Here is a 23344-nt window from a genome sequence, read left to right on the forward strand (position 1 = left end):
ACATTACATTTAACTCTTTCAGTGTGAAAGAAGTCTAGTTTTTACTTACAAAGTACATTTAAAAAGTGGTATTTTAAATCAAATGTGCTGCTTTTGTATCTGTAACTGACAGCTGAGAACATAAAAACAAAACTAATAAATAAACTGTTGCACTTTGCTATTCAGCTGAATAATTGCTTGTCTTGTGAGAGTTTTGCACAACCCTTCTGAGTCAATGGTGATCATTCTGACCAGCTCCAGGAGGCTGGTAGCGCTCATCCAATGGAGCCTTGAGGATCTTCCGGCTCAGTCTGTCCAGCGCCTCCCTCTCCACGCTGCCGTAGATCCTCAACTGGGCGGCTCCCCCAACCGCTTCCTCCATCCGGTCCTGGTTCAAGCGCATCAGGCCTTCCAGCAGGTAGGCCTGGAAGTGTGAGGCACTGGCGCTGGTCCCTGCAGGTCTATTTAAAACGATCAGGAGAGAAGCAGAGAAACATTAAAATGCTAATGAGTTACCTGGGATGAAGCGGTTGAGGTGGGGGTGGAAGGACTCCATGGAGGTGGAGCCACAAGCGCAGCGGTAGCAGCAGAGCTCCACACCACCTGTCTTCAGGTAGAGGGGGAAGCCCTCTGGGTCCTACATGCAGGTGATGTGTTGCCGCTGGTCCAGCCAGAACTGCTGGATGCGCTCGTGGTCCAGCAGCGGCACTCCCAGAGTGTCCTTCCAACTCTCACGGTCCAGCTCATCGATGAGCGCCTTGATCCTCCTGGCCGTCTCCTCCACGCCCCGGCAGTGCAGTGCCAGCTCCCGTCTGGTGATCTGTCAGTCAAGCGCCTTCTGGGACACCGGGCTCGCCCCCCTGGCCGGGAGCTCGTCCCTCTGGCCGGGAGCTCGTCCTCTTGGCCGGGAGCTCGCCCCCCTGGCCCGGGAGCTCGCCCCCCTGGCCCGGGAGCTCGCCCCCCTGGCCGGGAGCTCGTCCCTCTGGCTGGGAGCTCGTCCTGCTTGGTCGGGAGCTCGCCCCCCTGGCCCGGGAGCTCGTCCCTCTGGCCGGGAGCTCGTCCCTCTGGCCGGGAGCTCGCCCCCCTGGCCCGGGAGCTCGTCCCTCTGGCCGGGAGTTCGTCCCTCTGGTCGGGAGCTCGCCCCCCTGGCCCGGGAGCTCGTCCTGCTTGGTCGGGAGCTCGCCCTGCTTGGCCAGCCGGAGAGCGGTGACGTCCTCCGGGTCCAGCTCAAAGATGCACCTGGACAGGGTTCATGTTGACAATGTGTCTGTTTGAGTTAAACACTTTTGACTAAACACTAAAATAGATAAACGACAAAAGAATATGCAGAGTTTTAGGTTTGATTGAAGCTACTTCATAGTTTGACTTTAGATGTTAGTTGACAACATGCTCTGCCAATGTAATCAATTGCAATCAACTTTACATTTCTGGCATTATTTTATTCAACGGCATTTAATTATATTCTGTCCAGTTTCATGAAGCCCAGACCTGCTGTGTTGGCAGTGATGTTAAATATGAGGCTAAAAATGACTCAATATGCCACAGTTCCACCTTCACCTGGCCAGCGGCGCCATGAAGGCGCCGTAGAGCGGGTGAGCCTCCGTGATGCCGCCTGCTGCAAACCGACGCAGAAAGAGCCAGATGTCCAGGCGCTGAACATAGAAGTTTAATTAATAACACAATCATTACAGTGGATTTGTCACTTTTTTCACTTGGCATGCTCTGAAGCATTTATTATAAAATAATACATTTTATTATCCATTTTTTTTCCTGTTTGCCCAGGAAAAAAAATTAACTGCATTACAATGTATTTTTGTCTGCCTATAGTAACGCGTTGTTTTGCTGGTGTCCAGTGTGGGCAACATAATAGAGTTAAAAATGCTCAGATTCCACATACATATATTATTGTAAAAAAGAAAATCACAACTTTATAATGTAGTTGTGTGTTTTTGTCCATTTGATCAGATAGAAATCTTAATCTATATAAAAAAAATCTGTTCCACTTCAGAAGTACCCTAATGAAGGTGGAGAGAATTATGAATCGTTCCAAATACCAGCTACTGTTGGCACAAAGCCTTCAGCCTTCCTTCAGAAAGCTGAAGAGGAACTTTATCTTTCAGTGTGACAATGATTCAAAGCACAAATCTAAATCAAGAAGGAATTGCTTGACTGGAATAAGTTTGAGGCTTTGGAATGGCCCAGCAAGAGTCCAGACCTGACCATCCAGACCATGAAGAGGGTTGTGCTCAGGTGATGCCCTCGCAATCTGTCATATTTGTAGCAGTTTAGCAAAGAAATCTGAGCTGGCTCTGTCAGCTCCCAGTCAGAAAGACGCATTTGGCTCAAACTGGACACAGGCTGACCTGTACGGATATTTACATCAACCCCCTGTGAGGAATTAAGTTTCTTTCCAGAGTTTTTGATCAAGTTAGGAGTTTAAACCCCACCACATTAGCTCTGGTTGCGCAGCTTTGTGTGAACTTGTAGTGGCGCTTTCTTAGATGCGTTGAGCAAAAGGTGAGAATAATTTATCTTTGTGGACAAAGAATTTTGTGCAGCTTTTCATCCCAGCACACTGCCCAGCGCCCGGCTCTGTCTGCGCTGGTTGGCCGGAGCTTTAGTGGTTAACAACCAGCACTGACCTCATCATGCAGGATCAGCCTGGTGAGGAGCTTTCACGCCTCCAGCATCACGCTGGTTTCATATTTTATTTTTCTTTTAGTATTATTTTTCCAGTTACACGATGCATCAAACCATATCAAATGCTTTGTCTACTTGCTGAGATCTGAGAAAGTCATCCCTATCTTGAGCAACCACAACAGTTTCTGTAATTCTTATTAAAAACTCAACAGACACAAAAAGGAAGAGCTTCTACAGATTATGGATTTTATATTCATTTATTTAGCTCTGTAAAGTCTAATTATTTCATAATTGTTGTTGTTATGGTAGTTAGCATTATTTTTATTTACTAAAATGAACTATTTTACATGCTCTTTTGTAACCACTTCCATCAAAATTTCGAATCAAAATTTGAAATAGATTGTACATTGATGTGTATTATATGCATTTATTAATTTTGAGAAGCTGCTTGTATTAAATATATAGCCTTGAGTCCATGAACATTTTATGAAGGAGACAATAAAGTATATTCTGTTCTTTTCTATTCTCTAATAACAAAGCATTTCCAATATACATAGAAATAGATTATTTCACACAGAGTGTGTATTCTTTACACACCTTATATGGAAGAATATATTTCTAGATGGTAGACATGACCATCTGAGAATATTTTACTGATGAATTGTAGCTTTTCATTGATTTGTTAATTTGTGGCTGTCATGTCCTCAACCTCCATCGCCTTGTTTGAGTCAACATTCAGATAAACTCCTCTCCTAAATGACCAGACAGACCAGAGGGTCTACGTTGACTTTTTACTGTTGGACTCTAGGGTAAAACTGACAAATGAACATACAAACTTTCAGAAATAATACACAGTAGCAAGCAATACGGCACTTAAAGACACAATAAATGTGCTCCAGAGAATTTAGCTCAAGGCTGTAAAAGTTCTCACAAAAGAAGTATTGCATTTATAAAATGGTTAAATTATTCTTTGTCGACAAAATATCCATTGAAAAATGTCATACATACCAACAGTGCTTTCAAAGACCAACTGAATCGAAATTTACTGAGAGAAAACCAGACTTTAATTCTCCTGCTTCGTCTGCTTGTTATCACCTCATCAAAACGGCACTCTTAAATGTAGTACATAAATTCCGCCACTAGATGGCAACAACTGAGCACTTCTATAGTATAAACCTGTGAAATGTCAACAAACTGACATACAACAGCACAATAAAGTCAAGGTTCAGTTTTGCTAATTAATTTATGGACATGATAAATCATTAAGATTATTCAACATCAAGACCTGACCATCTGTAAATCTTTTAATAATGTTTTAATGAATCCTCCGTCCATCCATTTTCTTAAACCCTTATCCCTAGTGAGGTCAGGAGGTCCTGGTGCTTATGTCCAGCTGCATTCTGGGTGAGAGGTGGGGTCATCCTGGACAGGTCGCCAGTCTGTTGCAGGGCAACACAGAGACAGACAGTACAAACAACCACACACACACACACACACACACACACACACACACACACACACACACACACACACACCTAGGGAGAATTCAGAGAGACCAATTAACCTGACAGTCATGTTTTTGGACTGTGGGAGGAAGCTGGAGTACCCAGAGAGAACCCAGTGAGAACCCAAAGAGAACCCAGAGAGAACCCAGAGAGAACCCAAAGAGAACCCAGAGAGAACCCAAAGAGAACCCAAACAGAACCCAGAGAGAACCCAGAGAGAACCCAAAGAGAACCCAGAGAGAACCCAAAGAGAACCCAGAGAGAACCCAAAGAGAACCCAGAGAGAACCCAAAGAGAACCCAAACAGAACCCAGAGAGAACCCAAAGAGAACCCAGAGAGAACCCAAAGAGAACCCAGAGAGAACCCAAAGAGAACCCAAACAGAACCCAGAGAGAACCCAAAGAGAACCCAGAGACAACCCAAACAGAACCCAGAGAGAACCCAAAGAGAACCCAAACAGAACCCAGAGAGAACCCAAAGAGAACCCAGAGAGAACCCAAAGAGAACCCAAACAGAACCCAGAGAGAACCCAAAGAGAACCCAAACAGAACCCAGAGAGAACCCAAAGAGAACCCAGAGAGAACCCAGAGAGAACCCAAAGAGAACCCAGAGAGAACCCAAAGAGAACCCAGAGAGAACCCAAAGAGAACCCAAACAGAACCCAGAGAGAACCCAAAGAGAACCCAGAGAGAACCCAAAGAGAACCCAAACAGAACCCAGAGAGAACCCAAAGAGAACCCAGAGACAACCCAAACAGAACCCAGAGAGAACCCAAAGAGAACCCAGAGAGAACCCAAAGAGAACCCAAACAGAACCCAAAGAGAACCCAAACAGAACCCAGAGAGAACCCAAAGAGAACCCAGAGAGAACCCACCATGCACAGGGAGAACATTCAGACTCCAGGCAGAAAGACGCTAATTGAACCCAAGACCTTCTTGCTGCAAGGCAGCAGTGCTTCCAACTGCGCCACAGTGCTGCCCTTTAATGAATCCTACATGTTTTTGAAATGTTTTAAAAATTTGTTTCAGTATTGGAAAATATGGTAATTAACATATTTTACTGAAAAACAATATGTCCAACAGGTTGTCATGAGGTCATACGTGGGTAGTTCACTGGTAGGTCCAACTGGACTACCTTGCAGAAATACAGAATTCTAGGTTATTGGGTTTCACTTTTTGTGTGAGTGCTCTTCCCATAGACAGTATCTGCGGGAGAGTTCTGGCAGGCTGGCACACCTGAAGCGGATTCCAGCAAGCTGCTGCAGGATTCTTAAGAAGCGATGGAGCTGTCATTCATCGCTCAGTGATCCCACCTGTTGGTAGAGTCAAACTTCAAGTTCATGCCACTGTCAATTTTATGAGTCATCAAGTTAATCCTGTTTTACCATCTCACAGATCCTGAGCAGCTGTTAGGATCAAGTCAGGAACCACGTCCAGCCAAGCTTGCATCTGCGACCGCTCCTTGCCAACCGGACACTACCGCCTGCCGCTCGTTTCCCCGCTACCCTCTCAGAGCCTCTGCACCTCCTGGATCCTTTCCTCTCCCTCAGCTCCCCTCCATCAGAAAACCGTAAGCCATTCTCTCCATTTCCCATCAAGATTCCCTCAACCCGCTCACTACTAGCCTCTCCCTTCTCCAAGCAGAACCTGAGCCGGCCAGCTACTCCCAATCCCAGAGGGCTAACTGGAAAATATGACATTCAACATCTGCTGTTAAATTATTGGATCAAAAATCTTCCAGCCTTAAGTCTGAACCTGCATGTGGGTGAAAAAACTCAAATCCAACATGACATGAGTATTTCTATCTGATTTTATATAAGAAAATTGGACATTTTCACAATTTTTAATTGAATATTTTTATTCTTTCTCCAGTTTAACAATCAGTAATTGAATTAGTATAAATATAGAAACCCTGACAAGCCCAATGTAAAATAAAGCAAATGTTTACTGTCATGCTAAAAAAAATCCCACACTGTAATAAATATAAAACTAAAACTGTATTATATTTTCATTTACATTTCAAAACTTTTCATAAGGAAACACAGATAATTTAAAGTCTTAAGCTGTTTGCAACAGTGATTTACAGAAGATTGCCAAAGTCAGACAAAAACATAAGTTATAAATTATATGTCAAGAATGCATAATGTTATGCTGTAAGAATTTCCAAATTTCTGATCTTTTGTCACAGAAAGAATTTTACTATAAAAGCGACATTCACCTGTTCAGTATACATTTATGCAACGCCTTGAAGTCTATCCCAGTCTTAACCTATGTAGTTCTTTTCTCTGTCATCAAGAATGAATCAATCAGAGACAATTTTAGAATTTAGGGTGTTATCCTGGGTTATACTGATAACTAATTTGATATACAAGCACTCACATTTTTAACTGCACATTTACTAAAATACTAAATAAATTTCTGGCTTTAAATAAACCAAGATTACAGTATCTCTACTTCACATGGCTTATAAATGACAAATCATCTTTTTCCAAACTTTTTATAGCCGAGTTCAGGTGTGGGCAATCCTGGTCCTGGAGGGTCAGTGTCCTGCCACTCTTACATGTCTCTCTGGTCCAACACACTTCAATGAAACAGCTGAATCACTGAGGAGGTGACTGCACTACAGCCCAGCCAATGACCTCATTATTTGACTCAGTTGTGTGGACGTAGAGACACATCTAAAGGTTGCAGGAGACCTCGACGCCTGTGGTTGCCCACGCCAGTATGACATTACTGCCTGGTGCAGTAATGTCATACAAATAATAGAAGATATGTCGACTCTGATATATTCTGTCACAAAGATATATCACTTCACTGTGCAATGTCATAGTAATATTCTCGTAGTCTTGGCTCAACGACAGCAAATCCAGGTCTTTCTTCCACCCTGTAAGAAAAGACAATAGCAGAAATTGAAGAAAACTTGTGGATAATTAATATATACTTTCTCCAAGAGTCATAGTTATATGGTTAATTCTAATTTAGTTATAAGACACATACTTATAGAGATCTTGCTGCCAGAAATGTATTGCAATATGAGACTTACTTATATGTCCAACAAGTTGTCATGAGGTCATACATTTCTGTTGGGCAGTTCACTGGTGGCTCCATGCGTTTTCCACTCTCAAGCATCTGCATAACATCATTTCCCTTCATTCCCTGTAGAAGATGATTCAAAATAAAGGTGACCATATACAAACTGAAATGCTTTTGAACAGTGATAAAAATTACATAATAAAACATATACTCCTTCTGCAGTTTTGCTTATTAACTTTCCATTTTCTAAATAGCAACCTCAACAACAGATAAACGAGGATAGACAAATTATTATATTGACTAGTGGATTGCTAATACTGCCCTTTACATGGTAGAATTGTGCAACAGTCACCTCTGCCAAGTAATTGGCTGCATCTTTGAAAGACCAGCTGAGCATATATATGTTTAGACATCATTTATTTATAAATATACATTTATGTTTTATTTGCACCAAGAACAGGTTTTCTGTCTTCACTTGATTGTTTGGAAAATATGGATTTTGTGTTCAGAAGTTGATCTGACACTGATGTGTTGTTGCCCCCCTTTCTTCTAGAGTGTCCAAACATCTCAACCTGGTGACCCCTGGGAAAATGTTCTGAGGATCATAGCATTGCATCTCTAAACTACTGTGAACAAGCAGGATATGCTACCGTATTTTCTGGACTATAAGTCGCACCAGCCATAAAATGCAAAATAAAGAAGAACAATACATATACAAGTCGCACCGCAGTATAAGTCACATTTTTGGGGAAACTTTATTTGATAAAATCCAACACCAACATGCCATCTTGATAGGTAATTTAAAATAAAAATACAATGGAGGCAACAACAGGCTGAATAATTGTATGGTATGCTGACGTTACTCAACGCATAACAAACTGAGAACTTGCCTGGAATGTTAACATAACATATTAAGAGTTATTCAAATAACTATATCATAAATAACATGCTAACAAGTTTACCAAGCAATCAGCGAATCTCCAAATCACTAAACACTATGAAATCTTCGTCCTCGATGTCGCTTTTTAACAACATCGAGGAGAGAACCCAGAGGCCTGTGTTATTCTCCAAAGGTAGAATAACACAGGCCTAGAGCGCCCTCTTATGGTTTAGTGTGAAAATAATATGATATGATATAGTGATGTGTTAATTTCCACACATAAGTCACTCTGGAGTATAAGTCGCCAAACTATGAAAAAAACTGCGACTTGCAGTCCGGAAAATACGTAAGTTGACGTTAAAATGTCTTGACTCTATTTAGTTACCTTATATGGTTTTTGGCCAAAGGAAAATGCTTCCCACATGAGTACACCAAAGCTCCAGACATCACTTTTGGATGAAAATTTGAAGTAGTTTATACATTCAGGAGCATACCATTTCACTGGCCATTTCCCATGACCTTTGGCCTGAAAGACAAAACATACACATTACTTGTGTTGAGTTGTGTTACACCTGTGGACAAACTTGTTGGTATACTTCTTTTATATAAGTAAATCTTACTACTCTTTCTTAACAATATTTTCTGGATTATCTATCCAATACAATAAACTTCAACTCAGAAAGAACAATCATATTTTAACCCAAAATGTCTGGACTACAGATTTCTGATAGTAATAATAATAATAATCAAGTAAGACCTAAACGATTCCCTGCTCCCACATCCTTTACCAATACTCTGAACTACACACAGTAAACACCCATAAAGCCCCCAATAATAGTAACTGGGTTGAAAGCTTTATTTCAGTTTAAACAAACTGGGGACCCTAGTGCTCCTCCAGAGCACACACACACAGAAAGAGAAAGAGAGATGCGTCCAAAAACCCAAACACCCTAGAATCTTGACATATTACCTTGTAGTAGTTTTGCTCTTCTGCAACAGCTTTCGAGAGTCCAAAATCACTGATTTTTGCATAGTGCTGTGTGACCAACAGTACATTCCTGGCAGCAAGATCTCTATGAACGAAGTTATGCTCTTCTAGGTATTTCATCCCCATAGACACCTGATGAACCAGCTCTGTGATGTTCTTTACTGATGTGTTTCTGTGGAAAAATCATTATTTATCCAAAATGTTATAGGAAATAAATCTCCAATCATGGAGTGACATTTAAAAAGAAAAAAAACAAATTTCAATGCTATCCAAAAACGCAATATGAGGAAAAAATGGGGGCAGGGGGAGGAAGCACTCTAGATTCAAAGATAAAAGGGAAATTTGTCCAGCTTGGATCTAAAGTACTGAAAGTTAATGTAAGGTTAAAAGAACGCTTCAGGTAAAATCAGAAACTAGTTTGAACCAGCCAGACAGTTTGAAAATATAGTCATATGACACTTTTAGTGGATGAGATTCATCCAGTATCTGTAAATACCTCTATATTTACACAATAGATGGCTAAAACCTATTTACGGCTATATTTACAGAAGATGTATAGTCATGTATTACCGTATCTTCCAGACTTATAGTCGCACTTTTTTATGTGTTTTTTTTTTTTACGTCTTATGTGTGGAAATGAACACATCAGTGGAAAATATCACATTATTTTCACACTAAACCACAAGAGGGCGCTCTAGGCCTGTGCTGTTCTATCTTCGGAGTAAGCAGTTGTTTACAAGCGACATCGAGGACGAAGATTTCATGGCGTTTAGTGATTTGGAGAAAAACAGATGGTTTCTTAACATGTTAGCATGTTATTTATGCTACAGTTGTTTGAATAACTCTTAATATGTTATGCTAACATACCAGGCACGTTCCCAGTTTATTGTTGTCATGTAACGTTAGCATATCGTACTGTTAGCCTCTATTCTATTTTTATTGCCTTTCAAGATGACCTGTCTGTTCTTGGTGTTGGATTTTATCAAATAAATTTCCCTCAAAAATGCGACTTATACTCCAGAAAATACGGTAATCAATGGTGAGTATTCTGAAGCTGAAAGTTTCATCAGTCAGAGCTACAATAAAAACAGATTTATAATATTATTTAGCAATCTAATATGACTTTAGGAACACAATAAAACTGAACTGTTGCAGTTTTTAAAATGTCAAACTCCGTTATTTTGTTTATTTTCTGAAATTTGTTTTAGCAATAGAATGAACACAAGAAATTGAACGTTAACCTTCAGAACATTTGCTAGAAAAAGGAAAACAAGGAAAAAGATTTGTTTAGAATTAGGAGTATTTACCAACATAAAGTAAAAGTATTCGGCCTCCTTGAACTTTTCAAGCTTTTGCTGTTTTTCAGGCTTCAAACATAAAGATCTAAAATATTTTTTATTATTTTGAGAAGAATCAGCAAGCGGAACACAATCATGAGGTGGAACAAAATGTGTTGGATATTTTAAACTTTTAACAAATAAAAAGCTGCAAAGTGGGGCTTGCAATATTATGCAATATTTATACTTTGTAGCGCCACCTTTTGCTGCGATTATAGCGACAAGTCACTTGGTTTTGTCTCTATCAGTTTTGCACATCAAGAGACTGAAAGTCTATTCTGCCTTGTAAAACAGCTGGAGCTCAGTTAGGTTGGATGGAGAGCGCTTGTGAACAAAGAGCAGTTTTCAGCTCTTTCCACAGATTTTCGATTATACTCAAGCCTGAAAAGCGACAAAAGGTTGAAAAGTTCAAAGAGGCTGAATACTTTTGCAAGGCACTGTAACTAGTATTGACCAGTTTTTTCCAACCCTGGTCTTGAAGGTACACTGACCTGCATGTTTTAGATGTTTCCATGCCTCAACACACCCCATTCATATTATCGTAATTCAGCAAAACCTTGTTAATCAGCCATCAATTTGAATCACGTGTGCAGAAGCAAGGGGATGACTAAATCCTGCAGAGCAGTGTTCCTTGAGCACCAGAGTGGAAAAACACCCTGCATTATTTATTCATTAGACTTCTTGATCTGGGAAACTGAGTTTGAATTTTGTACAACAACAAAGCAATTGCAAAATGCTGTGACAATAAAAATCCTTGAATCTTTTGGCAATTTTCAAGTGTTAGAAACCGCATTGAGAACAATGCGCCAGAGCTACACATGTTAATGTAAAAGTTCAAATTTAAATTCAAAAATAATTTCATAATCTCAAAGGAAAATTAAATGTTGTAACTCACCGATTTAGATTCTTGAAATAGTTATTGAAAATGGTCAGAACTGTTTTACATTTTAAAGGTAATTGTTCTGGATTAGTAAATTTGTGGAATAAATATAAATAGTACAAAATCCCTAACTACAATTTTACATAGAATGGAATAGGCATATCCTTTATTGTGGGGGAATTACATACTTGTTTTTCTGGAGGAACTTGTTCAGTGGACCCAGTTCAGCCAGTTCCATGACAAGCATAAGGTTTTCTGCCTCACAGATACCGATCATCCGAACAATGTACGGATTGTCCAGCTGCTGCATGACATTTGCTTCTCGCAACATTTCCTCACGCACCGACGGGTTGTTATCATCATTCTTCAGAATTTTAACAGCAACTGGTTTCTGTGTTCTAAAACACAGAAAGGTTAACCTTAGAATGTTTTGTTTCACATCACCTAAAAGATAAGAGCAAATTAATTATTTCAGACAACATGCAACAAAAAAAATCTAATATATAATATTTCAATGCACTACATAATATAGTTCTGACATACAATGTGAAGCTCTATTCAATAATTGACAAGGTTGCATTCATATCTACTGATCAATTTCATCAGCAGTTCAGGAAATATTTAATTCAACAAAGACTTCCATGTTGAGTATCTTCACAGACAGAGTTAGAGAAAACATTTTCATGAAAGCCTTTTTCCAGGGATTATCATTAGTGTCGTTCAAAAAAATTTTTTGGGGTTTTTGTTCTGACATACAGATCATTAATACAACCCAGGATTGCTGATTATTTATGGATTTTAAATATAACAAAGCATTCAAGTTCAATATTCTATATGAACTTATAGAACAATAGAAGCCTAGATCACTTTGATCAACATTTATGGACCTAATCAGGACAACCACTCCTTTTTTAGGAATTTCCTTTTTGCCATGCCTGGAAAATATAATTAGTGGTGACAATTGCTTTCATAACTACAGACCAATATCTTTAGCTAGTGTGATATCTAAAGTGTTAGAAAAAATCTTTCTTGGTCATCTTAATCAGTTCATTAGTGCAACAGATAATCAATTTGGTTTCAAAGCCGGGTTGGGAACTGATTTCTGTATTTATAGCCTGAAAGAGGCAGCAAAACCATATCGCAGAAAAAATTAATCTGTGTTAATTGGGTTCATTGACCCCTCTGAGGCCCTTGATCAGGCACTTGTAGGGGTGCCTGTGTAACCCTTAAAAAGGCACCCCTAAAGGCGTCACTTGTAGTGATTTGAACTTAGTCAAATAACAGAGAGGTGTTCCAGGTATTATACAAATTTTAGCTTACTGGCATTCAAACCATTCAAAATGGGGTAATAACATCTTTTGGTGTGAGTAGTGGTGTGTATCTTTCACCTACCCTGTTTAACTTCTACATGGATGACCAGTCAAAAGAAATGAATTACCTGTATGATTGGTAATACTCTGGTGAATCACTTTATGTATGCTCTGTCCTCTCACCCACCAGAGCACGTTTTTAGCAGTTATTGAATATCTGCTCTGATTAATGGTTGAGATATGATGTGCAGTATAATGCTAAGAAAACAGTTGTTTTAGTATGTAGGACTAGAGCAGACAAACAACTTTGTTTCCCTGATTATTTTCTGTCGGTGAAAAAGTTAAATGTTTGTTCAAACACTAAATATCTGGGTCACTACATCAGAGACCAGCTCAGTGTTGCATGTTGTACATTCAACACATTCTTGGGAGGAAATTTGTGCACTGATATCATATGTGCACTGATAAGGCAAAAATAAGTTTGTTCAAAGCTTACTGTACATCATTGTATGCGGCTCCTTTGTGGTGTAAATGAATAAAAGGTGGCATGCAGAAGCATAAGGTTGAGTCCCTAAGAATTCTGCTTAAGAAACCAGGTTCAGCAGTGCAAGTGAGATGTTTTGTAATGCACAAGTCAAAACATTCCAGGCACTCATGAGAAATTTGATATAGGGTTAGGGTTAGTTTATGTGTCATTTGTGGAGCTCCATGAACAGTCTTACTGTAATGTTTTCACATCCTTCTGTCAGTGCGCTAAGTTACCAGTCGGCTCTATGGAAACATTGGCAAGCAAATCTTGTATGACATTTATTTTTATTTTGCATGTGTTGTTGGGTATCATGTCTTTGTGGACCACGAGTCTGCTGAAATAAAGCGTATTATTGTTATTATTACTACTGGAGGTGGGGCACGTTGGCGAGTGCCTGGTGGCCGGGCTTTTACCCACAGGCCCACCACCTATGAGAGGGGTCAAAGGGGTCGGGTGCAGTGTGTGACGGGTGGTGGCCGATGGACAGGGTCCTGGCGGTCCGATCCTTGGTTGCAGAAGCTGGCTCTTGGGACATGGAATGTCACCTCTCTGGTGGGGAAGGAGCCGGAGCTGGTGTGTAAGGCTGAGAGGTTCCGGCTAGAAATAGTCGGTCTCACCTCAACGCATGGCTTTGGTTCTGGAACCAGTCTCCTTGAGAGGGGCTGGATGTACTTCCACTCTGGAGTTGCCCACGGTGAGAGGCGTCGGGCAGGGGTGGGCATACTTGTTGCTCCCCATCTTGGCACCTGTACTTTGGGGTTTACCCCAGTGAACAAGAGGGTAGCCTCGTTCACTGGGGTTCTGACTGTCGTTTGTGTTTACGGGCTGAATGACAGTTCACCCTACCCACCCTTATTGGAGTCCTTAGAGGTGGTACTGGAGAGTGCCCCTTCTGGGGTCCCTAGGAGTCCCCTCGTTCTCCTGGGGGACTTCAACGCTCACGTGGGCAATGACAGTGAGACCTGGAGGGATGTGATTGGGAGGAACGCTCCCCCCAATCTGAACTCGAGTGGTGTTCTGTTGTTGGACTTCTGTGCTTGTCATGGATTGTCCATAACGAATACCATGTTCAGGCATAAAGGTGTCCATATGTGCACTTGGCACCAGGACACCCTTGGCCGCAGTTCGATGATCGATTTTGTCATCGTTTCATCGGATCTGCGGCCGTATGTTTTGGACACTCAGATAAAGAGAGGTGCGGAGTTGTCCACTGACCACTACCTGGTGGTGAGTTGGCTCCGGTGGTGGGGGAGGATGCCAGTCAGACCTGGCAGGACCAAACGTCTTGTGAAGGTCTGCTGGGAACGTCTGGCGGAGTCCCCTGTGAGACGGAGCTTTAACTCCCATCTCCGGCAGAGCTTCGAACACATTCCGGAGGAGGTGTGGGACATTGAGTCCGAGTGGACCATGTTCCGTGCCTCCATTGTTGAGGCAGCTTATCGGAGCTGTGGTTGCAAGGTTGTCGGTGCCTGTCGTGGCAGCAACCCTCGAACCCGTTGGTGGACACCTTCAGTGAGGGATGCTGTCAGGCTGAAGAAGGAGTCCTATTGGGCCTTTTTGGCCTGTGGGACTCTGAAAGCAGCTGATGGGTACCAGCAGGCGAAGTGGCTGGAGTGGTTACTGAGGCAAAAACTCGGGCATGGGAGGAGTTCGGAGAGGCCATGGAGGAAGACTCTATGGCCTCTCAATGGTGGGCCAGAATCTAGACGACTCCCCATCCTGCGTCTCAGGATGGGGAAGCAGTGTAGCACCAACACTGTTTACAGTGGGGGTGGTGTGCTGCTGACCTTGACTTGGGACGTTGCGGGCCAGTGGGCAGAATACTTCGAAGACCTCCTCAATCCCACTGACATGCCTTCCATTGAGGAAGCTGAGCCTGGGGACTCTGGGTTGGGCTCTCCAATCTCTGGGCATGAGGTCACCTAGGTGGTTAAAAAGCTCCTCGGTGGCAGGGCCCCAAGGGTGGATGAGATACGCCCAGAGTTTCTTAAGGCTCTGGATGTTGTAGGGTTGTGGTGGTTGACGCGACTCTGCAGTATCGCATGGACCTTAATGTTTAATGTTTCTCAGGCAAGAGGCTGAGAAACATTCAGAGCAAAACCACCAGGCTGAGGAACTGTTTCTTCCCTTCAGCCATCAGACTGCTGAACCCCACCATCTAACTCAGCTTCATCTCATAAATTATTTATACACACACTTTCTTAAATAGAAATATCTATAAATCACAATAATTTCTTGTTTTTTATCTATATATTAAATTTCGCAATCTGAGTCCGAATTTTGTACCACAAACAAGTGAAGGTGGTATGACAATAAAAAATCCTTGAATTCTTGAACCAAACTGTACCACCTCAACACCCTGGCTGTGCCTCGAAATGAATCCATCATGAACTGATTCATTACAGAATCAGTTCAGTGTCTCATTTCTGTGATTACCCTCTGTGTATTTAATCCCACCTGTGTCTCCAGTTGCTACAGGTGTTGAGCCCTGGCTTCCACTCAGCCATGCTGCCTGGCTGTTGGACTTATCTTGGATTGTGTTTTGGACTGTGTCATTTTGGATTTTTCAATATTAAATCATCATTTTCATTTCAACCTGGGTCACTGCGTCCTGCCTCACCACTTTCACCACATTTTATGACCTAGTTTGTGTGTATTTAATCTGTATAACATGGTTTTTGTGAATTTGGAGACTGAAATAAAATAACTTTTCTGAAATATTTTATTACATGTACACTATTTTGCCAAAAGTATTTGGTCACCCATCCAAATTATTGCTATTCCAATCACTTCCATGGCGACAGGTATACAAAATTAAGCAGACTGTTTTTACAAACATTTATGAAAGAAGGGGTCACTTTTAGGAGCTCGGTGAATTCCAGTGTGGAACTGTGATAGGATGCCATGTGTGTAATAAATCCAGTTGTGAAATTTCCTCGCTCCTAAATATTCCACAGTCAACTGTATTATAAGAAACTGGAAGTGTTTGGAAGGACAGCAACTCAGCCATGAAGTGGCCAGACGGGGTCAGTGGATGCTGAAGCACATGGTGTGAAGAGGTCAATCACTGCAGACCTCCAAACTTCATGTGGCCTTCAGATTAGCTCAAGAACAGACAGCTTCATGGAATGGGTTTCCATGGTAGCATCATATTTATACTTCATAAAAGCTAGTAATGAACAAATACCTCTTACTGAATTGGCTTACAATTTACAAATAAAGCTACAAGACCTCATCAACTAAAACTTGTATGTATTGCATCATATCTTAGTTCAATTTATTAAACTAGAATGCTATGAATTGTCTCCCTTCAATGAGCTGTCAGAGAATGAGCCAGAACTCCAGCAAATGAATGTGATAACTTTGTGGAAGGAAACTCAAAAGGTTTGACCATATAATTTAAAACAGAGTTATCCATGACACAGTTTAGTATACTACCGCTAACTCTGTCACTGTTGAGAACTTCTCAGTCGTGTCCCTTAGCTGCCTGCTCTGTTCTTCATGATGCTGTTCGTTCACAAAAGTCCATTAATAAACCGCTGAGGCCTGTATGTCCTGTAATGACCCCAGCCTGTGTAAATTACTCACAGGCCATTTTATTTATCAAGTGGGTTGAATACAAATGCATCCCATACTTTAAATTTTCATTCATAAAAATATTTGAAAGCCATACATTCAACTTCATATTTGTGCTACATATTTTGTCCTGGTCTTTGTCATGAAGAGATCTTCATTACTGGGGCTATTTTACTCAAGTTACTAGGTAGCACTTTAAAAGCACTTTTTGCACTTTATTAACAAGCACTTTATTTAGCACTGCACTGTAAGAATAGATCACATAAATAATTTACACACAAGAAGTTTTAATTGAATTTATTGAGTATTCTTAGTAATTACTCAATAATTACAAAAAATTAATTGAATAATTAATTTTTAGCTAAGGCCTTTTGTTCTGGGCTCTGCACAGCTGCTTCTGTTTGAGCAGTGAGGCGTTTTCCTGTGAAGGGGGGATAATTCTTACTTAGAGCAATGAGCTACTGGTGGGTAAAACTGAGCTAATGTTTGTGCATAATCTGCTAAGTGTGGAGTACTAACATGAAGTGACTCACATGTCTTTTCTGTGTCCTCTCCAGGGTGGTTGGACAAATATTGCCTCGGGGGTCCAGACACCATTTTTAGGTTCCGGGAGAGGCCATTGAAAAGTGTGGGGGGGATTGTTTATGGGTTTTCATGGTGTTTCAGTGTGATGTAAGGATAAAACATAAAATATTTATAAAAAGTAAGTGGATGTTTATATTTACTAAAAGATATTTTATGTAAATAGGTAGAGATGGGTGAAGTGAGATCCCCCTGTGAATTAAAGATTGTTTGCTCTATCACATCTGGGACTATTTAAGGCTGTAATTTCACCTGTGAAATGAGTTATAATTGATGCTGTGTGAATTCGAGATGGTTCCTTTTGTCCCTCTGCTGACTGGCAAGGCCCACATAGCCTATGTTTTAATAGGCTATCTCTTCACATAGCCTATGTTTTAATAGGCTATCTCTTCACATAGCCTATGTTTTAATAGGCTATCTCTTCACATAGCCTATGTTTTAATAGGCTATCTCTTCACATAGCCTATGTTTTAATAGGCTATCTCTTCACATAGCCTATGTTTTAATAGGCTATCTCTTCACATAGCCTATGTTTTAATAGGCTATCTCTTCACATAGCCTATGTTTTAATAGGCTATCTCTTCACATAGCCTATGTTTTAATAGGCTATCTCTTCACATAGCCTATGTTTTAATAGGCTATCTCTTCACATAGCCTATGTTTTAATAGGCTATCTCTTCACATAGCCTATGTTTTAATAGGCTATGGTTGACTCGGAGAATTATGATAAAGTGAAAGAAGCAATTCTGACAAAATATGAAATCACTGCAGACACTTATCGTTGACGCTTGAGATGACTGAAGTTTGAAGCAGGTGAGACGCCACGTGAACTTTATGTGCGATTGAAAGACTTGTTTTTAAGATGGATTAAACCTGATAAATCTACTATGCAAGAAATATCTGAACAGATCATTCTGGAGCAGTTTCTAAGAATTGTACGAAAGACAGTTAATTATTTGTTTTCAGCCCTGTTGTTTAGTTTTTCTTTATCAAGGTGTTTTAGATATTTTATTTCAGCCACTGGGTGGCTTCACGTTAATATTTGCTACATCTTGTTTATAGATCTGAGCATTAATCTATAAACAAGGCAGGCTCTCAAGGCAGCTTCGTTTATTTCTCTTTTCTACCGTGTGCATCCCCTGAAAGGGTTAGTAATACTGCTGTTGGTTTAGTTGGGTTTAATAAATGCCTAAGAGCTGCATTGTACTCTGTCCCGTTGAATATTATGGTTGTTTGTTGTGGTTTACTTGTATTGTTAAGAGCTAAAAGTTAGCCGTTTAGCATTAAGCTATTGATCTTGGTTAATTAGATGAAGCTGTTATTTGTGTTACTATTTGCTTATTGCTCTTGTATGTGTTATCATGTAACGCTATGATTAGCAGGCTTGATTATTATTTATATTCTCATAGATATTAACCAGCTGCTAGTTTATAGTAATATTTAAACAAGTTTATTCACTTTTGGACAGTTAGGTTTATTGTGCAAGTATTTACCTGCAAGTTCTTCTAATTTGTATTTCTTCATTTTTGTAGAAAACCACACACCCACACAAAGCCTTTATATGTATGGAGAAAGCCTCAAACCTAGGACCACTCTTATTCAATATTTATATTCTCCCATTCACAAGGTAATAAAAGGAATAAGATTATCTACCATAACTACACTGATGATACACAGCTCTACATTAGTATGTCACCAGGTGACTCTGAACCACTGAACAGATAAATGTGTGGATGTGCCAAAACTTTCTCCAGCTGAACAGAAACAAAACTGAAGTCATTATTTTTGGACCTAAAGAGGAACGATCTAGAGCTATAGATCTAGAGCTATAAATCTAGAGCTATAGATCTAGAGCTATAGATCTAGAGCTATAGATCTAGAGCTATAGATCTAGAGCTATAGATCTAGAGCTATAAATCTAGAGATATAGATCTATAGCTATAAATCTAGAGCTTTAGATCTAGAGCTATAGATCTAGAGATATAGATCTAGTAGTAGATCTATGGTAGTCAATGCACAGCTTCAGTTATTACAACTAAAAACTAGCGATCAGCCCGAAACCTGGAGTAGTGATGGACTCAGACCTGAACCTTGCGAGCCACATAAAGACAGTTACAAAGTCAGCCTTCTATCACCTGAAGAACATCTCCAGGATTAGAGGACTAATGTCTCAGCCAGATCTAGAGAAACTCATCCATGTGTTTATCTTTAGTCGCATTGATTATTGTAACAGCGTCTTCACAGGCCTGTCCAACAAATCAATCCTCCAGCTGCAGCTGATCCAGAAGCTGCTGCTCCTGTTCTCACTAAAACCAGGAAGATAGAGACATAACAGCAGTTTTAAAGTCCCTCCACTGGCTCCCTGTAGCTCAAAGAATAGATTTTAAAATACTGTTGTTAGTTTATAAATCACTGAACGGTTTAGCACCATAATACATCAAAGATCTGCTGTTGTTGTATCAACCTTCCAGACTCTCAGGTTCTGGTTCTGGTTCTGCTTTTTATCCCCAGAACCAGAACCAAGAGAGGAGAAGCAGCATGTTAAAATAATTATCTTGTGTTACCAGTCTTACATTAGTCATGTTACTAGATCATAGTTCATTTAAAGGTTTAATTTGTTAAAGTTCATGTGAGGCATAGCTAACCATTCCTTAACCTTTAACAGATGGTCTTAATTCTCTTTAGACTGAGATACTCCTTAATCGTAAAACTGTCTGTGTTTAGAATATAGTTTCTGTTCTCCTATTTTTGTTGTCAGCACCAGCCCCCCTCACTCCTGCTTTGTGTTAATAAAAGACAAGCTTTGTTGCAGAGTTTCAGAACACATTGGAGAGATGCTTAGAGAAGTGGCTTTGCTATGTCTTCGTCTTTTGCAAAATAATCGATCGAAATAAATGTCTGTGGTTCTTTTTATTTAGGTTAAGAAAATACCTATCACAGCATTCAGCTTCTATGCACCACAAATCAGGAACAAACTTCCAGAAAACTGAAGTTTTCTGAAAGTTTGTTTCTGTGCAAAGAAAACTGCACTGAAACACAGAGCCTTTAAATTTAGACTAAACACCCGCTTGTTTGGAGTTGCTTTTGAAACATAACAGATTAAGAAATTAATTGCAGCATTTGACTAAATGTAATGTTTCAATTGTTGATTCTATGTTGCATGACTGTATTTTTGATGTAAAGCACTTTGAAATGCATTGTTGCTGAAATGTGCTAGAGATAAAAATTTGATTGATTGATTTAACTTTCATAAATTTGCCTCAGTTTTGTGACAAAACTGAGAAAGTTACCTTGATTTGGATCAATGAGGGTTTTGTACAATTTCCATGACTTTTCATTTCAGTGAATGATTCGTGCTGACTGAACATTTTGTGGATATATGAAGGTTGTAATTAATCCTGGTTTTCTGAATAAATAGACTGATGGAGTGCTGTTGTTTGTATCAAAGTACTGTGTCATACTTTCTCATCTGGTAGATTCCTTTCATGACAGTGCCAAAGTTTCCTGAGCCCAATTCTCCATCCTCCAAGAAAAGCTGTTTCCGATCCACGGTGGAGCTCTTCAGTTCATCAGGATCTGCATAAGGACTTTCATATACCTCTGTGTCCATTGGCATTGCCTCTGAAAATTCAAATGGAAACAGCTCTAAAAAGGCTGAAACAGCTCTCTAACGTATTAAAACAAGTCAGATTTTTATACCTTTGATAAGTGTCATCTCATCCATCAGAGTAACTTCACATATTTCAAAGAAAGTCAAACAATTTAAATTAAGAAATGTTTGAATTATTAATCTACACTTAAATCTCACCTTTAAGTGTAGATTAAAAGGGAAATTATTCTCATGTGGGGAAAAACTGAACTATTAAACCCAAATTTACCCCATTTTTTTTACATTTATTCTAAGGCTACTCTAACCCTACAATAAATGTGACATTATATGTCAAAGTCATAATATATAAATAATATTAAGGGCAACATGTAAGAAATAATCTGCCTTTATTCTCAAATAATATGGCACTGTATTTATGGAGATGGTTCATTCTTTGCTGTACCACTAATGCTCACTTTAAAGACATCTTGTAAAATAGTTATAACTAAAAGAGACTTTAAAAAGCACAAGATGTGAAAATCAAACTAATATGTGATGTGTTCTGGGGTCTCATTTATGAAGGACTGCAGATGGATACTAAAATGTACATATGCCCAAAAATGGTGTAATTAATCATGGTTTTCTGAATAAATAGACAAATCCAGATTTATAAACCGTGCATATGCATATCAGCAAGACATTTGCCTTTATAACTCACAGCTGTACCAAAACAGGACCCACCTCAGGCTCTTCCTTCTACATGCCCACATTTACCCATGAATACAAAACACCTCTTTAATGTCAGTGTTTGTTTAAATGAGCAGATCATCTTATTTAATGATTAACAATTTCACCAAGGCCAAAAGCAATTTGAGTGAGGTGAAGATTGAAAAACTATAACTTTTGGTTGTCACAGTAACATGAACTAAAGCCACCAGCCAATGTTAGGAGGTCAACGGTGTGAGCCACAGTCGAATGTGCATGATCTGTTTTTCTGTTGAAGTGTCTTAACTAAGGACACAACAATGGAGGGAGACAGAACAGATATCGAAAAACAACCTACCAATTACAGGACAAACTCCTGCCACCGTGGCCACAATTGTCCCATATTGGATAGATCACAGGCATGTTTTGAATTTATACTGTGGCTTTTAAACTCAACAAAATAGAGGGCTTTTCACTTTAGACTAGAACTTCTAAAAAAAACTATTTAGTTAATAATGCAACAAACTTTCCTAACTTTTTTTTATTTCACCTTTGCAGTATTGCCAGAACTGAAAATGTCCTGTACCCAAAACTGGCTCATTCATTTCTTACTTTGATGAAAATAAATTGTAACTGTAAAAAATCCCATAAATGTTCTGCTTAAGAGCTTATCTACGGACCGAAACATTCTACTTGAGGTTTTTTCATGTTCAGGGGAACATTTCCTTTTCACTGTCACTATGTTCAGTAGGAGAGATTGCCACATTCTCTAAACGGATCACTCATCCAGGATGAGTGATTGCTGTAAGTCAGTGGCCTAATGCAATCTCCTGGGTTTCTTAACCCTGCCCCAGTCTTAGCACAATGCTCAAGACGAGTGCAGCACACATCATGGCTGGACGGTGGGGAAGGGAGGGATGATGGTGGTGAAACGTCAGTTCCAAAAACCACACAAAAAATACTGCGTGTACTAGTGCAGCACTTTATCAAGTACAGAGAACTCCAACTGTTTCCCACTACATTCAGTGATCCACCACTTCACACACACATTCAGATGCTGATGAATGTGTGCATGTTTATTATTCAAATTTTTTAACAAATTTGAATAATGAACTGCAGTCATGTTGATTGCATTGTTGAATTGTAATGTCTCTTTCTGATTAGATAAAATTAATTTCTTTTCAGAAAATTTTCTTAAATATGTTTTGTGAATTGGCACTGAATTTAATTCAACTGAGCATTTCCGGAGCTTACCTTTGGTTTCATAGGGATTCAGGTCCGTGTTGCTCAATTGTGGTCTACGACTCTGTTTTTGAACATAGGAAGAGAATAGAATGTGGAAATCAGTGACTTTTCAAAGTGCTAGGTTGAAAAGAAATCTGTAAATAAAAAAAATAGGCTTTTTTGGAATTAAAATATTGTGAGCGTTATCATTGGTGGAACAAATCAGTCAGGCTGCAGGCAGTGCTAATAACCAGGCTCTTAATACCCAGATAACAAAGCTCATGATGACATCATTTTACAACATAGACATACATGCCAGCAACAGCAGGGCTTACAAGCTTCCATTGCATGAAGAGCCACTATCTCCTTTTGAAATCCATCAAACGAATATGAAGAATAACAAATCAAGAGAACAACAAGAACATCAGGCTACCTGGTCAGAAATGATGAAACAACACAAATTCAAAGTCGCTCATCTCCATGAATAATGATTGAATAATTTTGACATCCACTTTGGAACAGCTACCAACTGCTGAAGCTCGATTCATGGATGATGCGTTGGACAGGATTAGTGGCAGTGCGCGGCG

General features: G+C 39.9%; 1 protein-coding gene across 3 annotated transcripts in view; it reads right to left on the bottom strand.

The window, feature by feature from the left end:
• Positions 1-5955: 5955 nt before the first annotated feature.
• syk (spleen tyrosine kinase) overlaps positions 5956-23344 on the bottom strand; it is a 41377-nt gene continuing 23988 nt past the window's right edge. For all 3 annotated transcript variants that reach the window (XM_055024867.1, XM_055024868.1, XM_055024866.1), the window contains 7 exons: positions 22788-22839; positions 20701-20860; positions 11431-11640; positions 9008-9197; positions 8423-8563; positions 7168-7280; positions 5956-7008 (listed from right to left, as the gene is read on the bottom strand). In XM_055024867.1, coding sequence (XP_054880842.1) covers positions 6936-7008; positions 7168-7280; positions 8423-8563; positions 9008-9197; positions 11431-11640; positions 20701-20860; positions 22788-22839 — 939 coding nt within the window. In that variant the 3' untranslated portion in view covers positions 5956-6935. The remainder of the gene's footprint in view (positions 7009-7167; positions 7281-8422; positions 8564-9007; positions 9198-11430; positions 11641-20700; positions 20861-22787; positions 22840-23344) is intronic.

This window comes from Poeciliopsis prolifica, unplaced genomic scaffold, assembly GCF_027474105.1.
Source record: "Poeciliopsis prolifica strain line A6 unplaced genomic scaffold, Auburn_PproV2 SCAFFOLD131, whole genome shotgun sequence".
Lineage (NCBI taxonomy): Eukaryota > Metazoa > Chordata > Actinopteri > Cyprinodontiformes > Poeciliidae > Poeciliopsis > Poeciliopsis prolifica.